Consider the following 23398-nt stretch of genomic DNA (forward strand, 5'->3'; position numbering starts at 1 on the left):
CTTTTGAATTCATGTATTTGCAGAGGGAATGTGCAAGTAAAAGTGCTGATTGTGGCTTTTAGGTATGACACACTTTGAATATTTTAACCTCAAACCATATTTACATTATTGACACACTCACACAGGTGCTTTCACTATTTCTGTCAGGACTTCTTGTGCTTGCTCAGTTAGCTTGTTTTACATTTTTCAAACATAGAGAACATTTGGGCATGCCACTACCGGAAAAACACAAGGTCAATGTCTTCCATTTAACTGAGTTAGCTAAGGGTTTTTTAAATACTGGCTCACTGTCAAGGCTTACTGGGAACCTTGATGGCATAAAGCCATCATTAACAAAATTAGTTTCTCTTTTTTTCTGCTACTCCAAACCAATACCTGCTATGAATCAGTCTAACAGGAAGGACGTTTTGGTAAACAATTGTTTTATTGTTTAATTTCATCAGAAAGACCAGCACATTGTGTGCAAAAATAAAAGGCTTTGTTACAATGTGACTGTCATTTCCCAGCATTCAACGCTTCAGCTTTTTTAAATAATCGGATTAAAACCCCCCCACTTAGAGCGCTCTATCAATTAGACAGAAAAATACGTGTGCTGCCTACGATTATGTCCTTAATTGTTTTGCATAGATTCAAGGACTGTACAGACAGTATCCTCTTTCTAATCATTTCTCTATCACAGTCTGGAGTAGGTCTCTTCTGACAAAGGTTCATCTTGGAGACCGTGGTGACTAAGCCTTACCTTACTCAGCCTGATTTCCTTTGTAGAGAATATTACCATGCAGCAGCAGCGGCAGTGTTTTATTGCTGAGGATAAAAAGCTGGAGATAAGCCAGTCTATCTTGTGGAGATCTGCCACGGTGTATTTACGAGAGGCTATTACATCCTACACACCAGCAGAGAAGAAGGAAGATCTTAAGAGCCACTTGGACCTAGAAAATATTGCACAGTCTCAATTCAACACGGACTCAATTGAGGTTTTTCACCCAGAAGATCCCTGGCAAAACAATTCGATGCTGCCAGCTCTGCGTTAGACCAGCTGCTAACGAGGAAAGCGGCGACCTCGAATCTTTTATTTTTGGGCCAAACAGAGGTTATAGGTTGTGTGAACCTTTTCTGAGGAGGACACCAAAGCAAAGTTTCACAGACAGCATTAGTGCTTTTTAGATCTGCTGACATCGACAGAATAATGAGGACATTGTGCTGGCTGCTGAGGAGCCCTTTAACAAGGCCAAGTTTATTTCGATATACTGGAGAGGTTTCGGATGTGGGGACTTCCTTACAATCTTATAAAATATATATGATGGCGTTTTCATCTGTTTCAAGTGAAAACTAACCTTTTGTCTGATCAGATTTATTAGTACTTTAGCTTGTGTGATGGACATGATAACTGTAGTACTGGGTAAAATAACCATGGATGCTGGAAGTTGTGTTATTGTCGTTCTCTTCAAACATTCACCAGATAATTTTAGGAAGTCTAGTTTTTCCCCAGAGCCCTCCTTTTCTCTACTTCTCATCCGGCCCGTTCTATGCCCTTTTGTCTGAACTATTTTCCCCTCCCCTGTTTTCCCCACCTCCACCTCATCCATCCGTCATAACTTCCAGTTCCCTTCTCTTTCCCTTTTCATCTCTTTTGTTCCTTTTCGCACCCCTCTCCTCTGATCATCTCTTTTCTGACACAGATGCAGCACCGCACTTTTGATGCCAGCGTATTATGTGTCACCGTGGGAATGACAAGGATAGTGAAATAAATAAATAAATGGCACAAAGCAAAAGAAAGGAAGAAAGGAAACGAGCTTTGCTAACATGCGCAACGGCATGCGCATAAAAAAAACATGCAGTTTTCTGTGAAAGGGCAAATCTAGCAAACTTCTATGCAGAACACTCACTGAAAAAAAACTGTCCAATTAAAAGAATACAGAGTTGCCAAGTTTTCCACAAGTTATAAAGCAAAGTGTGCTTATCTAAAACTTCTAAACCATCAGTTTCTACTTTGAAAAGTTCTGCCAAACTATTTTAAAAAAGAAAAAGATCTGATATCTAATAAAGATCTGATTTGTGTTAGTGCTACAACTAAAACAATCCAAAGAAAGAAAGATATGAGGCTCTAGATCAATGCAAAAACATGCCAGATGCTTAAAGTGAAAGGTCTGCTTTAAAATACCGTCTTTCAGCATAATGTTTGAAATCTGCCTGTCTTTATCTTTCCCCTATATCTCCAGGAGCTCTTACTTGATGAATGAAGCAATATGATACCTGTAAATAATTTAAATTCCACCTCATCGCTGATGTGAACAGACTTTTTTTTATGAACTGAAGGCAGGAATTGGAGAAGGAGAAGAGAACAGACAAGCAATAGTTGGAGAGACGTGTGGAGTGACTGGAAGTGGTAAATAGAACGATGGAAGAAACAAGCTGTTAGTACATTATGTAGAGCACTCACCATGTATGCAAAGTGCTCAATAAAGAGCATTAAGAAGCCTTTTTCTCTCACACACACACACATATATACTCCTGCTATCCCTCACCCTCCGGCCCGAGCACACACAGAGCGCAAAGAAATTTACATTTAGAGAGATAAAGGGGGCACCTAAAGCAGACAAAGTCCAGCTGAGCTCTCAAATGAAGGCATTTGAAAAATAGAGGCTAGAAATGAAATAAACACTGAGTGTTTTTGCTCGAGGCAGTTCTTAACATTTCCTCAGTTGCTTACTGTCTTTTTCTGTTTTGCACTCTCAGAAAGGAACAAATGTACATTTCAGTGCCAACTTGTGTTTGTCTATTCAAAAACATGCTGCATATGAGTCCTTGCAGTAGATTAAATTGCAAAATGAAAGTGATCCATGGTAAATAAAAGAGAAAACATGACATGAACTGAAAGAAATTATGAAGTCTGATTTTTTTTTAACTAAGTGCCCTCATCTATCACAAAGCGTGGTTGCCTTTCTGTCTTGTCTTCTCACTCCAGATGCTTTTGCTTTAAAAATCTGCTCTAGCAAACAAAACTCACTCCAGCTGCAACGCCCCGAGACTTCACATAGGAAAATAACACGTGGATATGCATAATTAGACGTAAAATTGAAACATTTATTAGTCTCTTGTGCGTGAGATGAAAAATTCTCACACTCTGCATAGGCACTATCTATTACAAACAGAAGGGGAGGCAATGCACGCCACACCACAACCACCCACATCATCCAATTAATCTCTCGGGAAACAAACGGGGCCTTTTAATCCACACAGGGCAGAGAACAAGCCATGGCACGATAGGCATGGTGGAAACAGGCAGATAAGGCAGATAACTGTAGATGAGCAATTCTGCTCTAACTCCAGCATTCAGTCCTCATTATTGATCTCAGACATAAACAATAAATAGCAGGGGTTCTGCAGAAGTTGTGAGAGGAGTAATTGGTGAAATCGGAGAGCTGGTTTTGTGATTCACAACATGGGCACTCTCACCATGCCCTGTCATATTTACTGTTATTTTGAATTGATGTGAAAAAGAAAAAGAAATCTTTTAATCCTTTCAAAATCTCACAACTATGCTGAGAAAAATACTGGGTACTTGATTCCCCTCTAACCCTTCTGTAATACACTATATTTTGTGCTCTCCCTATAAAGCATTTGATTTTAATGGACACGCTCTTGACTTTGGTGAAATATAGAAAGGTGTAGGTGCACATTAAAGATCACACTCTTGGCTTGCAGGAAATTTAAAGAGAGTGTTTCTTGATTTGTATAGGACTTGGTAAGAACGACAGCTGGATTGTACTGATAGGCTCTCCAAACTCTGGAGAGTGAATAATGTTCAGAAAGGGTAGTGATTCATCCTTTAGTCCATTACCAACACTGAGAAGTTGAAAGGAAAAGCAGGCATCCTGGCGTGTGTGTGTGTGTTTGTGTGGATGGTTGTGTTCACATAAACTCATAAATAAGTCAGTGCCTGTAGATGCGTGCATAACGGTTTCTGTCCAATGTGACATTCCTTCAGAGTATTCGATCGACATGGAAAATGGAAGCTTCTCTCTCCCTCGCTCTTTGCCAGCTTGCTTTCATCACACTCTACCCCTCCTCTCTTAGGCTCAGAATTGCAAAATCAATAGAGCTAAATGGAGTTGCTGCGGAAGCCATTGGGTGTCCTTTCTAAGTGCTGGAGGAACAAGGACAGTACGAAGCAGCTGTGACACTCCACAGTCACCCCTTCTTCTTCTTCCTCTTCTTACCACAGTCCTTTTTCCAACAGCCTCCACTACTCTTGTACTCATTATTCACCTCAAGGCGCTCTGGCAGTTCCTGTTCTTAGTTTAGTCTGTTTTAAGCACTATAGGCACTCTGAGATACTAAATAATAAGTATTAATATGCACTATTAATATATAATACACTGTGTAACATTCAGCAGTGAATGTTAAAATTTCTTTCAGTAGTGCGAAAGAAAGGCATTTGGAAGTAGAGCTAATGCTGAGAGTACAGACTTAATTTCATTATTTGGTTTCAGTGTGATTCAGCCTACAAGTGCAATGCATTATCATTTGGTACAATCTATCTTTAGTAGTACTTTGTACTCCATGCTGTGAGCCGACAAGGACAATCTCTGGTTTGCTGAACCAGTTTATATAAAAGAAATGAAGCATACCTCATTATTTAATGTCCTCTGCTTACATGACATCTGAATCTAGGAGATGAACTTCATTGATCACTAAACAGTGATAGTCCCTTTGGCTTGTGAAGGATAACTAATAGGAAGATTAGTGGAATTATGATTTACGTTTGAGAAGCCACCATCATCCTGGTGGTCACTGGTCACTCAGTCAAACCTTCTTCTTCTGACTTTAGTAGTCACCAAAGCGGACCATCTGCCTGTTCCCCTCACCCACATCTTCATTGAAGTCCACTTCAATCACTGCTGTTTCCCTATACTGGGAATGCTCTTTACCACTTCATCCAAATTACTCCAGAATTCCTCTCTCTTCTAATTGACGACTACTTCTGGTGTTCACAACCTTCAACATCAGCCCTTCGGTTTCCAGCTTCAAACTCATGATCCTGTCTAACACTCTGTGCACTTCCAGAAAACTCTTAATACAACATTACTGCTACTCTATTACTTTTCCTATCCACAGTACTGTGCAAAAGTCCTGAGCCATTCTTCATTTCTTTATATTTTGCTGGAGCAAGAAATACTTGCAGTTTTTAAAGTGCTGAGCAAAAGTCCTCCAGGCTTTCTAAAGGCCGTTTTGTACACTAGCCACTTTTTCAACCATTTTCAGTCGAGTCCTTATACCTGACCATTTTCAGAGGAATGTTTTTTTGTTTTTTTTTTAGTTTAACCCACTTAATACGGGTCTATGAATCTAACTCAAGGTATAAACACACAATAGCAATTCTGGTCTTGACATTTCTGGTTCCAATCATCATCATTATGTACTGAAGGAGGCCGTGAGAGAGGTACAGCTGTGAGTGTCCTACAGCCATCTGTAAAACAGTGGAGGCTCTCTCATGGTTTGGGGACTGCATACCATCTAGAAAGCATCTGATTGGGAACAGCTTTTTCAGTGACAATGACCCCAAGCACCATGCAATACAAGCATACCTGGATAGAAAAACAAAACACACAGTGCAACACTATCAGTCAGGGATTGGCCTCCCCAGACCTCAGACCTCAACATTATTGAAGCAGTGTGGGATCATGTTGACAGAGAACAGAACAAAATGCAGAAACATCCAAAGAAGAGCTTTAAATGTCCTTCAAGAAGCCTGGAGAACTTTTCTAGAAGACTACTTAAAGAAATTAGAAGAAAGGTCAGACAGTGTCTTTCCACTTTGTCTCCATTTGCTTTAGCGATACTTCCAGCTTGTTGTTAGTCTATGCCGTTATGTTCAGTACAGTAAAAGTAGAATGTTATTTGCAACCAAGGAATCCGGTTATGATTGTTTCTGTGTTTTATAAACTTGTGGAAGGAAGTAACATTCTGTGACCTTAGCTGGAAACAGCCTTCTCTGTCACTGCTGGGATGAAGTCCAGTTAAAGCTACTGATTACGTTTTAGTTTTGTGTCGTAGCCATAAGTTTTGTGTCTATGGCTACGTTCACACTGCAGGCGAAAGCGCACCAAATCCGATTTTTTTGACCCTATGCGACCCATATCCGATCATGGTATGACAGTGTGAACGTCACAAATCCGATATTTTCAAATCCGATCTGGGTCACTTTCGTATGTGGTGCTGAATCCGATACATATCCGATGTTTTAGAAAGCGACTGCTGTTTGAACGGTCATGTCGCATTAAATACGTCTTTTACGTCACCGACACAAGACAGACGCCAATTATACGCGCCCTAGAAGACATCGCGAACGCTTCCTGGCCATCCGGTGTAGATGTCAGTGAAACTGTTGGGAAGACAACGTTGAAGAAACGTGAACATTTTATTTGTACTGTATAATCTGCAGATTCTGACAGAAATCTGCAACTATCCTTTGAAGCACCGCTCCTCTAAAACAGCAATAATGATCATTATTAGGTTATCTACATTATTATGTAAATAACAAAATAACTTAAAGCAAAAATTGGGAAACGTAAAGTCCGAAGACTTTATATTAAGGGCCATCTGTCAAACAATACTGTTGCTCTGGGTCTAAACAGAGCGCGTTGTGTGTGAAGTCTTCTTTTGCGCATGCGGGCCGCTTTGAGCGTTCACACAAGAGCGCGTTTGCTGTCGCATTTTATTTGTAGTGTGAACAAGCAGACAAAAAAATCGGATTTGATCAAAAAATCGGAATTGAGCATTAAGACCTGCAGTGTGAACGTAGCCTAAATGTCTTTCTGTCAAAAAGATTTTAGTGAAGATCAAAGTGAGCATGAAATTTAAAGCTAAGTGTGGTTTCACTAATGCCTGCAAAATAAAGGGCAGTGGAAGTAGCCCTCAAACCTTTTAACGCCCCAGTGCTGCAGCATGGCTACTGTTGTTACTTTGTTTCTCTCTCTCTCTCTCTTTGTGTGCGTGCGTGCATGCATGCGTGCGTGTGTATACATGGCTGTCTGGTAAACACAATATTTTGATGGGTTTGGTCTGAGAACTAATTGGCATGATGGTCCCTGTTTGCCATCTGATAAAAATCCAAATAGGGTTTTTTTGTAGACGGTTGGCATCAGCCGTACTCACATATAAAATACTGTGTACTGCTTCAGGGCACAGATCAGATTTTAATATCTGTTCTTAAGTTTTAAAGAGGAGCATTTCTTTCTAAAATGACCATTTTGCACTTAGATTTAACAATAACACATCAGTTTCATGAATGTATTTCTATTTCTATCTCCTTAAACTTATGCTCTGGCGTTTGATAAAGAAACATGACAAAAAAACTGCAGCAAATCACAGTCATAATCAGTTCACGATAATCACAGAGCACTTTTTTTTCTTTGCTCTGTTCATTTACGTACTCCTCTCATTAACCTCTGGTATTTCAGACCAGTTTCCATTTATATTTAATGAGAGTCTCAAATGAGAGTGATTTGTAGTGGTGAGCAGCACCATCACAAATTCTCTTTGACTGTACAGCATACTCCCTCCACGGTCTTTCACACGATCCAGCTAAAGGAGCAAATGGGATCCCCACTATCTGAACTATGAACTATATATGTGTGTGTGTGTGTGTCTGCGTGCGTGTAATAGCAAAGACTGAGCAAGAGAGAGGTAATAGGAGAAAGATAACAGATGCAGAGAGAATGAGAAAAAGCAAAGCAGAAATAGAACCATGTCTTGAGGTTGTTTGCTTGGAAAACTTAGCAATCTGCTGCTTGGGTGCCCTTCTCTTTGTCACATCCACCTCTGTGGGCCACAGGAGAAAATAACAGTGGACTGAGGAAAGCACTTTTCAATCTACCTTTGACCTAGAACAAACAGCTACCTGGCTGGAAGGTACACCTGAGAAAAACACATTTTGTTGTACCTGTGACCTGCAACAAACAACTGTTCTGCCTGGAAGGTACACACCACCACTAACAAAGATGACAACCAAAAGATACACTGATGTTTGTATGAATGCAGGGAATTACCGCATATGCCCTCACAATGAAAAAAAAGAAGAAGGAAAAAACCAAGAAAATGAATTTGCATATATTTTTCAGTGCAAACCTACAGATAAAATATAAACCATAAGCCAGGGTTGAGATGCACCATTGCACTGACAAAAAGACCAAATACAAATCTCTTATAATCTGCTTTGTGAGTGGAAACTTCTGAGAACTCTCCATAATTATGAGGCATTTTCTAATAATTTCAAAATATGGCTGATAAATGTGCCATCCCAAGAGTAAACAATTAGATTAGATATACAGCTAGCATTCATTATTACAGTGGTGAGCTGGGTTATCATCAAAATTATTTAGACATGAGGGATTTTATGATCTTCTATACTGTGAGACTTCCTTTACACAGTGGTTACATTTAAGCCCAAACATAATAAAAAAAAAACGCAAACACCATGCAGACACAATAAAGAGACTCAAACTGACTCAAAATTGTGGCAGAGGGCGAAAACAACCCTTCTGATAAAATAATCAGATGAAAAATTGAACCATGTGAATGATTTAACAACATTACTTTCTGGCTGCTTTCTTTCTGCACATATATTTGGGCGATTAAACTTCTGCCCTTTTCACAAAACACAAACTTTGCAGCTAAACTTGGTGGAAGCCTTGATTTTAATACAAACGCTTAAGAAATAAGAGCAACGTGATAACAACAACAACGGCGCCAAACAGACAATCGTTCGCTGAGTTGATTAAGCGCGAGTTAAAGAGGAAAGACAGCCTTTAAGGAAGGGAAATGAGTCACATATTCATGAGCTCGGCAAATGTCACGCTGTTTCAGTAACAGACAATATGTAAATGCAAACACAATCTCCCAAAAAAGTTGAGCTGCTGTTTAAAATGTAAATAAAATCAGAAATAATTTGAAAATTGAATGAAGCCATATTTTATTCATGATAGAACATAGAAAACATATCAAATATTTAAATGGAGACATTTTGCTATTTCATGAAAATATTAGCTCATTTTCAATTTGATGGGAGCAACACGTCGCAGAAAATTGGGGCAACAAAAGGGTCGAAAAGTAAGTGGTGGAAAAAAAGACACATGATTGTTTAAGAAGTAAAGATGGACAGAGGTTCACCAATCTCCAAAGAAACTGCAAATCGTGGAACGATTTCAGAATAGCGTTCCAGAAATCGCTGTCACATTTTCACGCAGGTTAAAGCTCTGTCATGAAAAGAGGCTGTATGTGATCAAGAAACACCTCCGTTCATTTAAAATAAAATTTGAATCTTTATAGAAAACATGGGCGCCACATCAGGAGGAGCCGGACCATCCTGTCTTCCTTCTCTCACCCCAACTGGTCGCAGCAGATGGCCCCGCCCCTCCCTGAGCCTGATTCTGCCGGTGGTTTCTTCCTGTTAAAAGGGAGTTTTTCCTTCCCACTGTCGCCAAAGTGCTTGCTCATAAGGGGTCATTTGATTGTTGGGTTTTTCTCTGTATGTATTATTGTAGGGCCTATCTTACAATATAAAGCGCCTTGAGGCGACTTTTGTTGTGATTTGGCGCTATATATATATAAAATTGAATGGAATTGAATTGCTTCTCATCAGCGCTCACTTCAAAAGCCTGCATCTCTGATTTTATGGGGTACATTACTGCCTATGGAATGGGCAGGTTGCGCATTTGGAAAGGCACAATCAGTGCTGAAAGTTATATACAGGCACTAAAGTAGCCTATCGAGGCCTTTCCTTCAGAGAAGGTCTTGCAAATTTCAGCAAGACAATGTTAAACCGCATACTGCACCTGTTACAAAAGCATGGCTTTGAGTCTGGGCAGGGCCGCCTGCAGATCTTTCACCGACTGAAAACCTTTTGCACATTGTGAATAAAAATATGACAAAGAAGAGCCAGGACTGTTGAGCAGGTACAATCCCATACGAGACAAGAATGGGGCAACATTACTCTCCCAAAAGTCCTGCTGCTGGTCACCTCAGTTCCCTAATGTTTACAAACTATTGTTACAAGAAGAGGGGATGCTACACAGTGCTAAGCATAGCCTTGTCCCAACTTTTTTTAGACATTCTTTTAGAGCCATCAAATTCATAATTAACTATTTTTCTTAAAATTGAACACTTTCTTAGTTTCAATATTATGTTTTTGAAAAAAAATATTGCATTCCCAAGTATGCCATTGGTTTTTTGGAATTGGAGTTGACTCTAAATTTTCAATCAAAATAAAAAAAATGTACATTTTACTATAGAGACTAAAACGTGCTATTGGTGTTCAAGGAATTGCAATTCCCTTGTTTGAATTGTGCCTATTTAGCAGATCCATTTTTTTCTACGTAAATGGTTAGTCTTCTTCTTAACCATGGAATTCCACAAGGTTAAGTGCTGAGACCAATACTTTTTACATTATAAATGCTAGCCTATGTCCTTTAAGATGCACATTAAACAAATATGTTGGGGTGTTTTTATTCATCTGTGCAATATCCTAAAGTGATGCTGAAGATCTAATTCTGGCATTCATTCTACGCTGAATTATTGCAATTCATTACTATCAGGCTATTCTAAAGTTCCCTAAAAAGGCTTCCAGTTAATCCAAAACACTGCAGCGAGAATACAAACAAAAAGATATAGAAGAATGTATTTCACCCATATTGACTTCTTTTCACTGGCTCCCTGTTCAATCCAGAATTTAATTTAAAATCCTTCTCATCACATACAAGGTCTTAAATAATCAGGCTCCATCCAATCTTAAAGACCATATTAGTCTAATAGGGTCCTTTCTCTCATACTCCAGGCAACTTGTGGCTGCTAAAGTTTCTAAAAGTAGAATGGGAGGCCTTGAATGCAACTCTTGCCAATGCCCTGTCAGCCTGGAAACAGCTCCCAGTTTGGGGGGGAGGCTCCCAGTAGACAGCCGCTCCATTTTTAAGATTACACTTTTTAAGACCACACGTTTTTGATAAAGTTTATAGTTAGGGCTAGATTCTCTGACCCTGAAGCATCACTTAGTTATGCTGCTATAGGCTGAGACTGCTGAGGTGCTGTGTTAAGCTGAGCACTTCTTTTTACTCATCTCTTTTCACTCTCTAGGTGTTTACATACCGCTGTTACATATCATTAAATTTGCCATCAGTCTGTGTTTGGTTCTCATCTTGTTTAACCGTTACCTTAAAGTTTAAAGCACCATGAGGCAGATGTTGTGATTTGGTGCTCTGTAAATAAAACTGAATTGAATGCAACTCTCACCAACGCCTGTTTCAAGAGCTGCGGGGAGTAGCTTCCTTTTATCCAGATGATTCTCATTTAAGTGTCCCTGTCACTGATGTACCTGACCTTTAAACATCAGTTTGACAGCCTGCATTGTTCTAAACAGACAGGGTTAAAAACAGAAGTCGCTTTGAAGACTAAAACTTTTTACCTCCCTGCAGTGCATTTTATTTAATGCAATAGTTACTGCCTGCAACATTCAGTGAGATTAAAAAAACCTCTCTTATTTGCATTCTTCTTGTAGACGCAACACTATACTGCATGATGCAACTTTTTACCTCTTAAAGGTTCCCTGCAGGACTGAAACACATACCTTCAGTGCAAATTAGTTCAACAACTCTCCAGAGGCATGACAGGTAGTAGAGATCTGCTGCTGGGTGAGCTATTACCCATAACTAAACAGACTTTCCTCTTTTGGTCTGTACTTCTGTGTGAGTCTAAGTACGTGTGTAGGATAGTGGTGTCTTTTACTCTATTATATCATGCACCAAGCAGACAAAAGCCATGAAAGGCCTTCATAATTAAAATGAAAAGCCTCTCCCTTCCCTATAGAATGAATAAAAGCCCTTTATCTGCTCTACAGAATCACCCTGAATCTATATGCAGATTTAAATAGGACACATACTCACACACAAATATGTACTCATACCTGCTCCAGTTTCCAGTGGAACTCAGCAGGTCTGAAAGTGTCAAGCTGAGTGAAATCTCTTCTGAGCAGAAACACCAGGCGGCAGTTGTGAACATACAGAGAATAATGGTGGCGGTTCATCTCTACAATGGGAAGACCAAGAAGAGGCATGGTCATACAAAAACATGCACACATTTGAATATAGTGCAGTTTTAAATTACACAATGTTCTAATCAGCAGGTTTATTTCAAGGAAAATTGACGTTGCTCATGTTCATGTCAGTAATTTTGTTTTTTCCTTCAGTTCAGAAATTGGCATAGAGTACAGCGTTTTACTTTCACATCAAATGGGTTTTCCACATCAGTCAACGAAACAAAGGCAGTTTAGTGAGTGTGGTCTGAGCCGCTTGCATATCTGCATTTTTTTCCTTATGGACACAAACCCGCACTGAGGAGCTGGTACTTAACTTAATAGATTTTGGTGTTTTTAATGGAAGAACCAACTTTAGTCTTTCACTGGTGTGAAAACCAATATTTATTTAGCATATAATCATATAATAAAGATATTTATCACAAGTTTTTAAAGCAGTGCTAATGCTCCAGTCACACTATGGAAAAGAAGTGGTTGTAGACTGCAGGATGACCAAATTACCGTGACTGTGTGACTTAACTTCCAATCCAATTGCCTTTAAAATGCATACTTCAAAGACAGAGATCATAATGGAATTTTTAAGTTAGATGAAAATTATTTGCAAACATTTGCCAATCTGTCTGAGACTGCGATTGTTTGGCTGCAACTTCCCTCCCACAAGGCGACCTGTGCAATTGGCTTGTGAGTGAAAGCAGTGAGTGTTGCATGCCGAGCTGGTCACGGCAGCTATTTACAAACAATGTAAAAAAATAAATAAATCAACGTAAAAACCAGCCAACCACCAATTTTCCTTGTTGCAAAGAGGTTACATTCCCATTTTTACTCTAGTGTGATTAAGTCATAAGACGTGTAAAAGGGACGATTGCTTCTAATTCTAATACAGTTTTCTGCCAGAAGTCAGAATTAGCTAATTTCATTTATAGTGTGTTTTTCTGTTTTTTTCTGTTTTTCTATTACTCTTCAACTCTTCAATATAAAAATAGGAACATTTGTTTAAAAAAAAATCAATTGAATATGATAGACTTCAGTGCGATCATGCATTTAGGAACATATTATATACTCTTCATACATGAGTAATTACTATAATGGCATGAAAATGAATGTGATTGTGATATGGCTCATCACCGGCCCTGCATATCATCTGGCACACCCAGAGGAGTGATGGGATTCAAAACATGGGCATTTTATTTCACAGCTGGGCTGCACATTGAAACTGTTGGTACTTTTCACATCCTTAAGCAAAAAGATTACAAATAAAAAGTGGTTTAAAAGATGCTGGTGGTCTACAATAAACTGCTCTGCAGTTTTGCATTACAAGATCAGGCTACTAATTTCGTAAGCTAATAAGCCATCTGTGAGACCATTGTGAGCGCGTGCAATGTGCAGATGGCTTGTTTAATTACACAGTGCAGGCAGCTCAGTTCAGAGATGCAGTGGGGAAAAAGTTTTAAAGAGCATTTGCCACTGTGGGCTTTGGTCTCAGCTTAATTACCCGGTTGTTTTGAAATGTTTTTGGGGTTTTTTTATTATTGATTTGCGATAGGGCTCATGCTTATGGTATGTTTTGTAATGTAGGACAAAGCACAAAATGTTTAAGTGTCACTGAAAGGTCAGTGGTTTCCAGTAGTGCTGCAGGAGGAACATACTGGTCTTCAAATGTCAGCAAACTGAATCTAATGAAAAGATTAATTTGCCATTTAGTTTTGTGTAGTCTGGATCTTATAAGTGAGCACAGTGAAATGATTTCCTCACCGGTCTTGTCAGAGCTGCACAGTAAGGTTTCCTTCTCGGCTCTGAGTCCTGGACTGGGCCCGTGCTTCATCCATGTTGCTATGGTGAACTGGTCTGTCAGGTTTTGTGGCACCACGTGATCTGGGACATTTGCAGCCTGACGCCCATCAAATCTGTAGATAAGGTCGCTGTCTCTGCCGCTGTCCGTCAGCAGAGCAGCTGTCCAGTTTGTGGAAGGGCTGGGGGCAGGAAGGAGGTCAGTGCTGCCTGATGCTGCACCTGGAAGTCACAAAGCCATGATTAATAAATCCATCTATCCTAATGTAGCATGCAGTCTACTTATATAGTCAACATTCATCCTGCAACAAAGACACAGCATAATTAGAAACTTCAATGCAATTCGGTAAAGCTGCCATCTATATGTGTTTTTCTTTCAATTTAATTTAATTTTGTGCTTGGTTGAAATGATGCGATGGACTGTTTTTAATTGAGTTTTGTTTCTTTGTTGGGAGTGGGTGTTCAAAAAGCACAAAATGTTTAATGCACAAAACCTTTACAAGCTTATTTTTTCTCCGGTAAAAAAGTAATCCAATTACCTGTTCCCCCTTTCTGGCAATAATTACAAATGAATAAAGTTACCTATCAGATTTGAAGGCACAGTTTCACAGCGTTTTCACATTTACTGTATAAACTTGCCTCAAGCTATTAATGGGATGTAATGTCACTCCGGAATAGTAAAATGGCATACAGGCATTTGGCTTATTAAAATGCATCGAGAGTTCAGATGTCAAGAAGTTTTTCATTCTTCGAATTAAAGTTTTCCATGTCTCTCATTATTATCAGAGTCCATTTAAAATGGCACCACCCTATTTCAACAGGGCATCAACATTCCTCACTTCCATTTAGATTAATTTACCCTCCACCCACACTCCTTTTTTCCTCACCACAGAGTTTTTGCAGAGACTTTTCAGAATATGTTTCGCGGTCGCAGCCCTTTCCAATGTGATTTGTCTGCAGCTCTACCATTGCTTTCACGCCAGACAAGGGACCTCCACACGTTTCCAAGTGCATCTTGGGAAACAGCTGCTTGCTCCCAGTCCCAGGCTCATAGTCCACCCGTTTGTTCCAACCTGAAAGGACAAAATCACTGCAACAGTTTGTAAACCTTAGGGAGTTTATTTAGTCATATCAGTGGTCTTTTGCTGTGAACCTGAAGGTATTCAGTTGCTCTTTGGAGTTATCTGAATGATCTTTTCACCCCATATTACATAAGAAGGAAATTAGTTGTAATGAGCTTGATATTAAATCACATCTTAGAAACAGGATGGGAAGGGTCATCCAACAAGGTGTTTACTTATATTTACTGAATCATGGTGGTGAAAGAGATTCATAACTTTGATTTTTCCTTATAGAAATCTCTGTGTTGGTGGTGGAAACCTGGTAGCTCTTGCTAAACCCACACAATATGATATCAAGTCTCCTGAGAAAAATCACACAGAGAGAAACAGACTGTGATAAGGTAGGCAAAGAGAAGTGAGAGGTGAGGTGAAGCTTGTATTAATGCCAGGGAGACTTCTTCAAAAGAGCAGCTGCAGAGGCACAGCCGACCTTTACACACAGATGATAAATAAGGTTATGTGTACAGAGGACTTGGCCTGAATGCATCACTGCATTATGTTTTATTCATAAGCTACTATGGATTAATGGTTTTACATTAAGCTAAACGTGGGTTAATGGTCGTGCAGTATGGGCTCTTTTATGAGCCAAATTACAAAGAATAATGCAACTTTGATGAGGATGTTAGCAGCACATGAGATCAAGCGCGATTCGACATGATAACACTTTGATACCATCTGCAGCTTAAAAATAATTCTCTATTTTTCTCTGTGAGCAACAAGAAGAGTCCTCCAGCTCCGGGAGACATTTTCCCTGTCAGTAGTTTCATGTTGAGCAATGCTGGATGTTTTGGTATAAAAATAGACACGACTCCTGTATTCTTAAATTAGTTTTTTCTTTAGTCCTGTTGTGTTAATGCCTATGACATGGAGATGACCTTTAGAAATAATTAGTGTTTCTATTATATTTATCTTGTGTGATGTTGCGCTCAGTATTACACATCCCTCAATAAATTACCCCACAGCCAAAACCACTTGAAATCATACTATTTTTTAGTATTTTTATGTGATCCCTTTGGACTAATATGATTTATTTAATGCCAACTTATGTCAAAGTGATTGTCGTCGCCTGAAGGTGTTGTGTTGTTTTTGGGTTTTACATTCTTAGGAAATATATATGAATTTGTGTTTCTGTTTCAGTTTTACTGTTATTCTAGTGTTTGAGGTTTTTTATACTTAGTTTAGGCTTTGAAGACCTGTATGCTGAGTACATTAGTGCAGTATAATTTGCCTTCTGGCTCCTGTTCCAGTTTTAAGTGTTTGACTTGTATCAGGCCTTGGGTCCTACACTGTGTTTGTTATTTCAGTCTTTTCTGTATACGTTGCCCCCTCTGATTCATTTCTATGTCATATGCCTTTGTCCTCCAGTGCTTCCTTTTCCCCGTCTTCATGTTTAAGTGACTATTCTTGTCTCCTTGTTTAGTTTGTGTCTCTTGGTCGCTTCCTGTTTTGCTTTGAAGGTTAGATTTCTTTCATGAACTGTGTCAGTTTTCCTTCCCGTCCTTGTCTTCCCCCTGATTACATGATTATCTCCAACTGTCATTTGCCAGTCATCTCCCAGTGTATTTATAGTCCCGTCTTATACTTGTGTCTGTTCCCTTATGTCTTCTAATTTTTTCCTCCTGGTTTCTCCTAGCCCTTTGTGTTTTTGGTTTCTGCCTGGTCTTTCTCATCATGATTTTAGTTTCCTGGTTTTAATGGATTTTGCTTACCTTGGACTTTAATCTATGAAAGATCTGCTTACACCAATATTTTATCTATAGTAATAAACCAAACGTGAATGTGTTTTGGATCATAAAACGTTACACTAAAGTAACTTAAACTGTTAAACTGTAGCCAAAGCAGTTCCTTGGTCAGAATGAATCATACGGGACTCAAACTAAAGATCTTCAGCCGTCTGTACTGTAATCTCTTAATCTAGATCACTTTCATTTAGTTATGTTTACAGTACTTAGCGACCTGCTGGCTTCTTTTGCCATCTTTGCAAGATATAAAGAAGCTACTCAGCTTCCCTGTGATGCCCCCCTGATGTTCATACCTGCAGTCTTCACGGCTTGAAAAACTTCGTAAACCACCTCTGCAATTTTTTGTTTGTATTTTTTATTTAAATACCACATTTTTCTCAAGATATACAAAGACAACTTGTGTCCTTGGCTTCAGATTTAAGACAATGGTCATGAACTCTGTGTCTCTTGTTTGCTGTCATTGCTGCACTGTCAGTAACACAAGCTTAAAATGTCCTAAAAATAGTTCAGAAAATAATAAGCCCCCCACAGGATTTTCTGTGTACTTAGAAATTGGCAAAGAGCAGGCTGGTTCATGGATAAATAATAGCTGCTTTGGCTTACTTTATCTTTCAGCTTTGCAAAACCTTTGTGAATATGATGGGGATCAATTTAAGCTCCTGATGGGTTAGATGTTAGATATGGTCGTGGTAGATATAAAAACAACACAACCAACGCGGGCTAAAGAAACACATTCTTTCAGACAGAACCACAGCTACCTGGTACATTTTGAGGTTTCCTACCATCAGCTACACAGTAAGCTGTATACTGGTCAGATTAAAGCTGTAAGAATACCCATCACCTCTCTCCCTCACTGTAACTTTGTTTCTTCCTTTCCTCCCTCGAGTTTTCCTCCTTCCTCTTCCCCATCTCCCCTCTCTCTTCTTATCTTTCTCTGTCTTCCTCTTTCATTCCTGTGTGAACTTGACTCCTGAGATGCTGTCAGTGTTGACAGGTGAAGCAGCAGGGGAGACAGGCTGACTCGAATGCCAAGCTGCTGCCATGTTAAAGAAGGAAGAAAAAACCCACAATCTAGTCAACTTCCCCTTCGGAGGTTTTTTGTCAGGTCTCTGATTTCCTCGAGAGATGCTGATTCTAAAATAAGAGAATTCCCCTGAGGGAAAGGATATGCCAAAAAAACAGAAAATTCGCTGAATTGCCTCCATCAATTTTGATGCCACTGCTAACATTTAGGGAAAGTGTAAGCATATTTTATCCAAATACAGATGCAAGTCAGTTTTGTCCATTACTGGCAGGTAAATTAAGGTAGCATGCAAATACTTAAGGGACTATTTCTTCATCTAACCTTGCCATCCAGGTTTGCAGACAGGCTTTACTTCAATATGCACCACTACATCCTCCTTCGCCCTCTTCTGACCGCAGTCAAAGGCCGTCACCATAATCTTGTAGCTCTGCTGTTTGTCATAACTCAGCCGCTCTGTGTTTCTGATGTTACCTGCGGAAAACAAAAACACAATGGAAATATAATTAGGATTTTTCACCAGCGGAGAAAAAAAGCTGTTGTGTTGTTGTATTTGGCAATAACAAAGCAAGCAGCGCTTCCCACTGAGCAATAATTGGAAACGACTTGGCATTAAAGAAACTGCTCTTTGTACTTATTGAAGCCTTTTACTGAAAACTCAAGGTCCAGTAACCTTGTATTACATTTGAATATTAAAACCTCTCTGTAAACAGTAAATGTAAAACCACACTGATGGATTATCTTCATCTGTCACCAGGGTAACGCTTTGAGAAGAGGAGATGCCACGAGCCTGTACGTTTTCAATAAGAGGCCTTGGGTGACTCACTGCCAGCTAACTGTAAAAGATAATTATTAGCATTTCACATTTTTCCTCTGATGTTCTCTGTTAAAGTTCATGCTGGTAATGTACCTTTCTGACATAATGCTGTCCTTAAGCTTTTTGAATGTTTCTGTTTTATGATGGTTTTTTGACAGCTTGTGACAGCTTGATGCGTACATATTTACTGATTTGGGAAACTTGGTTTGGATTTGGAGAGATTATTGTAACATTGGCATTAAGGACTGTGTTTTCAGACCCCCAGAAGACAACTGAAACTATTTTTGTGCTGCATCTGGAGGCTTAGCTGCTGGCAGAGAAGAAAATCAGTTCAGAGAACAGAAAGAAAGAAAAAAAAGAGAAATGTCAGAGGAAGAAAGGCAAGGAGGTCAGAATCAGACAGTTTTTACCAAAAACTCCAACAGTGAGCGTTTGGTCTGCTGCTGGTGTGAACAGTAAAGCACAATTTCCCATCTCTGTTTATTAGCAGAGAACCTTTCTCCAGGTGGCTGATTTATAATTTTTTAACCACTTTATCGGTTAGTTTAGTTTAGCAGTTTGGTAATAGTTTTGTTTAACAAAATGAAATAAAATGAGTGTAATGACTCTGCATCAATGTGACCTAAAGCAACAATCTTCATATTTTGTTTTTTAAAGAGAAGCCAAATAAGCAAATTAAACATAATTTTTTAATTTACTTTTTGACCTAATATGAAGAGGAGCCAGGAGAGTTAAGAAAGTTAGTTAAACATTAAAAAGATTAAAAATGAAGACATTTAGAGAAAAAAATCGTTTTATTTAAATATGTCATATAAATACAATATCTAATGAGTCGTCATATTATTAATCCTTTGATATTTTGTCCTGCACTGATTTTGAGTACTATGATGCTTTTTAAAATACAGTAACAATAGGCTGGAATATCCCTTTAAGGTTTGCATTACTTTGAAAGGGCTGATAACACAGTTTGACAGGCATGAAATAAATAGATAGATGATTAGACATATCTCAGTGTGGTGTGCAGTGTGTCCGTAAAAATATTGAGGACACTGAACAAGGGAAGGAGAAAGTAAGACATGGCAGGCCTTAAAAAAAATCTAAAGCAGATGGAAAAACGTGGGGGGAAAGCAACAGGTTCATTCCTCAGTTTGACAATGTTAGGAAATAATAAAGGTGGTCATACAAAATGTTGACTTTCAAGCTTGTTAGAACTGTTGTCTTATATTCTGTATTTGCACATATGCTTGCACATGTTGCAAAACTCCCTGCGTCTTTTCCCATTTATCCAGTAAAATATAAAGCAATGCTCAGTATTATATATGAGAATAAATTATCCACTGGTCATTCTAAATTGCTAGTATGTCTGCACAGATCTAAGCAATATTATAGTAAATTATGTCAGTGTCAGCAGTCAAAAAGAATATGAAGTAAAACTTTCTAATTTTATTTATCAATACCTAAAAAAATATTTCCTTACAGATGATTTTGAACTCATTTAAAGAAGGATGAATGAGTACAAAAAGTAGTATCTGTAATCACAAAACAGGATGTTCTTTTCTAAAGAGCTGCTGCAACATCTTACCCCATGTAACATTGGCTTGAAGCCCATTTATTTATACCAGTCTAAACAATGGTGCTTTGGGTTCAATCATTTTTAATTCTAAATTTACTGTCTAATTTTAAGATTACAGTTTACGCCACATCCATTAGCAGGACTACATGCTGCAGCCCATTTACGCTTTATCTTGTCTTGCACTTCTCTCAGTTCACAAAATTAGCATTTCTCTATAAAGAAAGTCTAACTAATATGTTTCTTCCGAACAATAATATTGTGCCTGTAAGGGCTTTAAATTGAATGAGCCAGACAACGGTAAAAGACTGAGAGAAAAAGACCAGGAGGTTGAACTCAAAAAGTAATAAGACAAAATATTAAATATGAACCTAAGAGAGGGAGATACAGTAAAGAAAGCAGTGTATGTGTCTGTTTGGATTACACAGATCAGTGTGGATGTGCAGGCTCAGAGAGACAGTAGTGCAAATCCCAAAGCTGAAATTTTATATAGGCTGATAAGCTCAGAATAGCACTTAATCAAAAATAAAATACACTCCTCCAGTCAAGTAGGACTGGCGTAAAGCCACAAAGGAACACGGGAAAACTCAAAACAATTTAAGAGGAAGGCAGTTATCTGTCAAGTAACTTTTGAGCTATGAACCAATAAAAAGCTACCTCATGGATTACAGTATTATTCCAATAAAAAGGAATATTTCACAGTTGTCTGTTTTTCCCTTTTCAAGATGTATTTTATTGTTGCATTAACATTAATCTGCTGAGCAGACAGCGTTACTTTAAAATCATCCTCGATATTATGCCTTTACACAAAGTTGTTCTCCATGGCCCGTTCCATTATTCATTTTAAAGTCTTCGGAGTATTCTCGGCTGTCTCATGTTCGTCTTTGGCAAATTTCAGCTGGCTGAGATCACAGTATTACATGTATGGCTGAGGAATAGTTTTCTTCTTTTGAAGACATTGGGCGTTCTGTTTGTGTTCAAGTGGGACAAGAACCTCACAGCCGTTAAAGTTAGAGTAACTGTATTGGAAATGTAAAAAATTTCTCATATGATAAAAATTAAAAATGATTTTTACCAACAAAATAAGAGATTGTGCTACAAATACAGTAAGGTGTAAGGTGGAGAGCCACTACTATATCAAAATACACTATATTTTGTTATTCTCCAGGCAAAATGCTTTTGTGCTCTAAATATATGACATCTAAAGTAAATTAACAAGTGCTATTAGACTAAATTAAATTGATTATTACCATAAAATGAGTGTTTAACAGTCTTTAAAAAAAAAAAAAAGAGTTAAAGTAGTTTAAAAAGAAGTTAAACAGCAAACTATCGTAACTGCTTAGCCAATAAGATTGTGGTGTCAAGAGACAAGGAAGGTGTAGATGAAGATGTTGTCAATACAAACTTGTGTAGAGTGTCTACAGTCATTTGTTTCAAGTATATTTCCAAGAAAACACAACAAAAGCCATTCCAATATATAAAAGTGAAGAAAAACACATTATCCAATTAAAGAACAATTTCTCCACTTCCCAGACCTGGAAGCATTGAAATACACAATTCTATCAAGTGACTGTTAGTTTGTGTTTAAAGCAAATAGGTCTTCCTCCTTAACTGCAATGCAATGAGTAGAAGATGTAACACACGCACTGGATAACAAGAAATACACTGTGTGACCTCAAAAAGCTTTAGAGCACAAAATACTTATGCAAGAACTGGAATGAGACAATCAGCTTATGTTTATATTGTTACCTAGATGAATGATATCAGTATAGATGTATAAATAATGCTGACTATGATTTAGTGACGGTTACTTGTGAGGTTCCACAGGGTTCTGTGCTGGGCCCTATGCTGTTTATACTGTACATAGATGACATATGTAGCATGTCGAAATTGTTAATATTTGCTTTATTTGCTAATGACACAAATTTATATTGCACTGGGGAAAGGTTTGGAACAGCTTTTGAATATAGTAAAAGTGAATTAAACATTCATAAACATCTGAAAGAATTTCACAAGAGTGGCTCACACTACATTTTTGAGTGTGGTAATTCACTTTAAATTATGTCGACAGGCTCACACAAACAATTCCCAAATGTTCAACATAAAAGCCTTAAAAACTAATATTATATAACATTAACAATATCTTTAAAAGTTATATATACACATACTCTGTTGTTCCTTGAAAGTTTCACAATTACCTATTGTGTGAAGGTATGGGGAAACACATCCAAAACACATCAATTCAGTTTATTTGCTACAGAAGAAATGGTAAATGGTAAATGGCCTGTATTTATATAGCGCTTTACTAGTCCCTAAGGACCCCAAAGCGCTTTACATATCCAGTCATCCACCCATTCACACACACATTCACACACTAAATGAAAGCTAAATGAATTATAAATAGATCAGATTATTATAAACCAACCAAAAGACTGTTTATTAAATTGCATGCTTTAATATTTTATGACTTAGTTGATCTCTGCACTGCACTGATAATGTACAAAGCACAAAATAATCTCTTTCCAGGACGTATTCAGAGGCTGTTTCAAAGGTATGTTTAAAAAAGCAAGGTCAAGATCAATATTTAAAAAAAGATGTATATCTGTAAAAAGCGTTGAGTGATTGTGATAGGGAATTAAAAATCTGTGTGTTTAAAACTCAGGTCATAAACACATATAACAGTGAGGTATGATTATCACTGTTTATGAAATATTAGTCTTTCTACTTGTTTAATGCTTTTTCTTGATTTATTATGTTCTTTGGGATGTTTCTGGTGATATTTACTGCAGCTAGAAAACAGCAGGTGTGAGTACCTAAAGCTTCAGCCTGGACCTATTCGGTCAATTCTTTATGTTCTTACCATTTAATTAAATCCTTTATCATCAAAACATTTTTTTTTTATCATTTTTTGTTTTTGACTTAAAAGAAATGTTAATAATGACCAATTTTTATTTTTATTTTTTATGTGATTGCTCCTAATCATATCACTTTCCAGCCAGACAATAAGCCACGCATGTACAAAAACACTTACCATTGCGGTCTATGGCAAATGGCGTCCCGGCAGTCACAATTTCATAGTTGCAGATCTGGCTGTACTGTGGTGAACAGTCCTGGTCCCAGGCTTCCACCTTTAACAACCAACATACACTTTAATCCAACACAAACACTACTAATAACATTGTTGCTGTGTACGCTTCTTGTGGCATTGTTAGACCATATTCATTTATCTGACATACTGATTTTAACAATAAAGC

General features: G+C 38.2%; 1 protein-coding gene across 1 annotated transcript in view; it reads right to left on the bottom strand.

The window, feature by feature from the left end:
- LOC102198559 (calsyntenin-2-like) overlaps window positions 1-23398 on the bottom strand; it is a 147972-nt gene that overhangs the window by 19274 nt on the left and 105300 nt on the right. The window contains exons 5-9 of the mRNA XM_005721087.1: window positions 23176-23272; window positions 18082-18231; window positions 14761-14946; window positions 13838-14095; window positions 11957-12078 (exon numbers count right to left, since the gene is read on the bottom strand). Coding sequence (XP_005721144.1) covers window positions 11957-12078; window positions 13838-14095; window positions 14761-14946; window positions 18082-18231; window positions 23176-23272 — 813 coding nt within the window. The remainder of the gene's footprint in view (window positions 1-11956; window positions 12079-13837; window positions 14096-14760; window positions 14947-18081; window positions 18232-23175; window positions 23273-23398) is intronic.

The sequence above is a fragment of the Pundamilia nyererei genome, unplaced genomic scaffold, assembly GCF_000239375.1.
Source record: "Pundamilia nyererei isolate P.nyererei 1_Seehausen unplaced genomic scaffold, PunNye1.0 scaffold00004, whole genome shotgun sequence".
NCBI lineage: Eukaryota > Metazoa > Chordata > Actinopteri > Cichliformes > Cichlidae > Pundamilia > Pundamilia nyererei.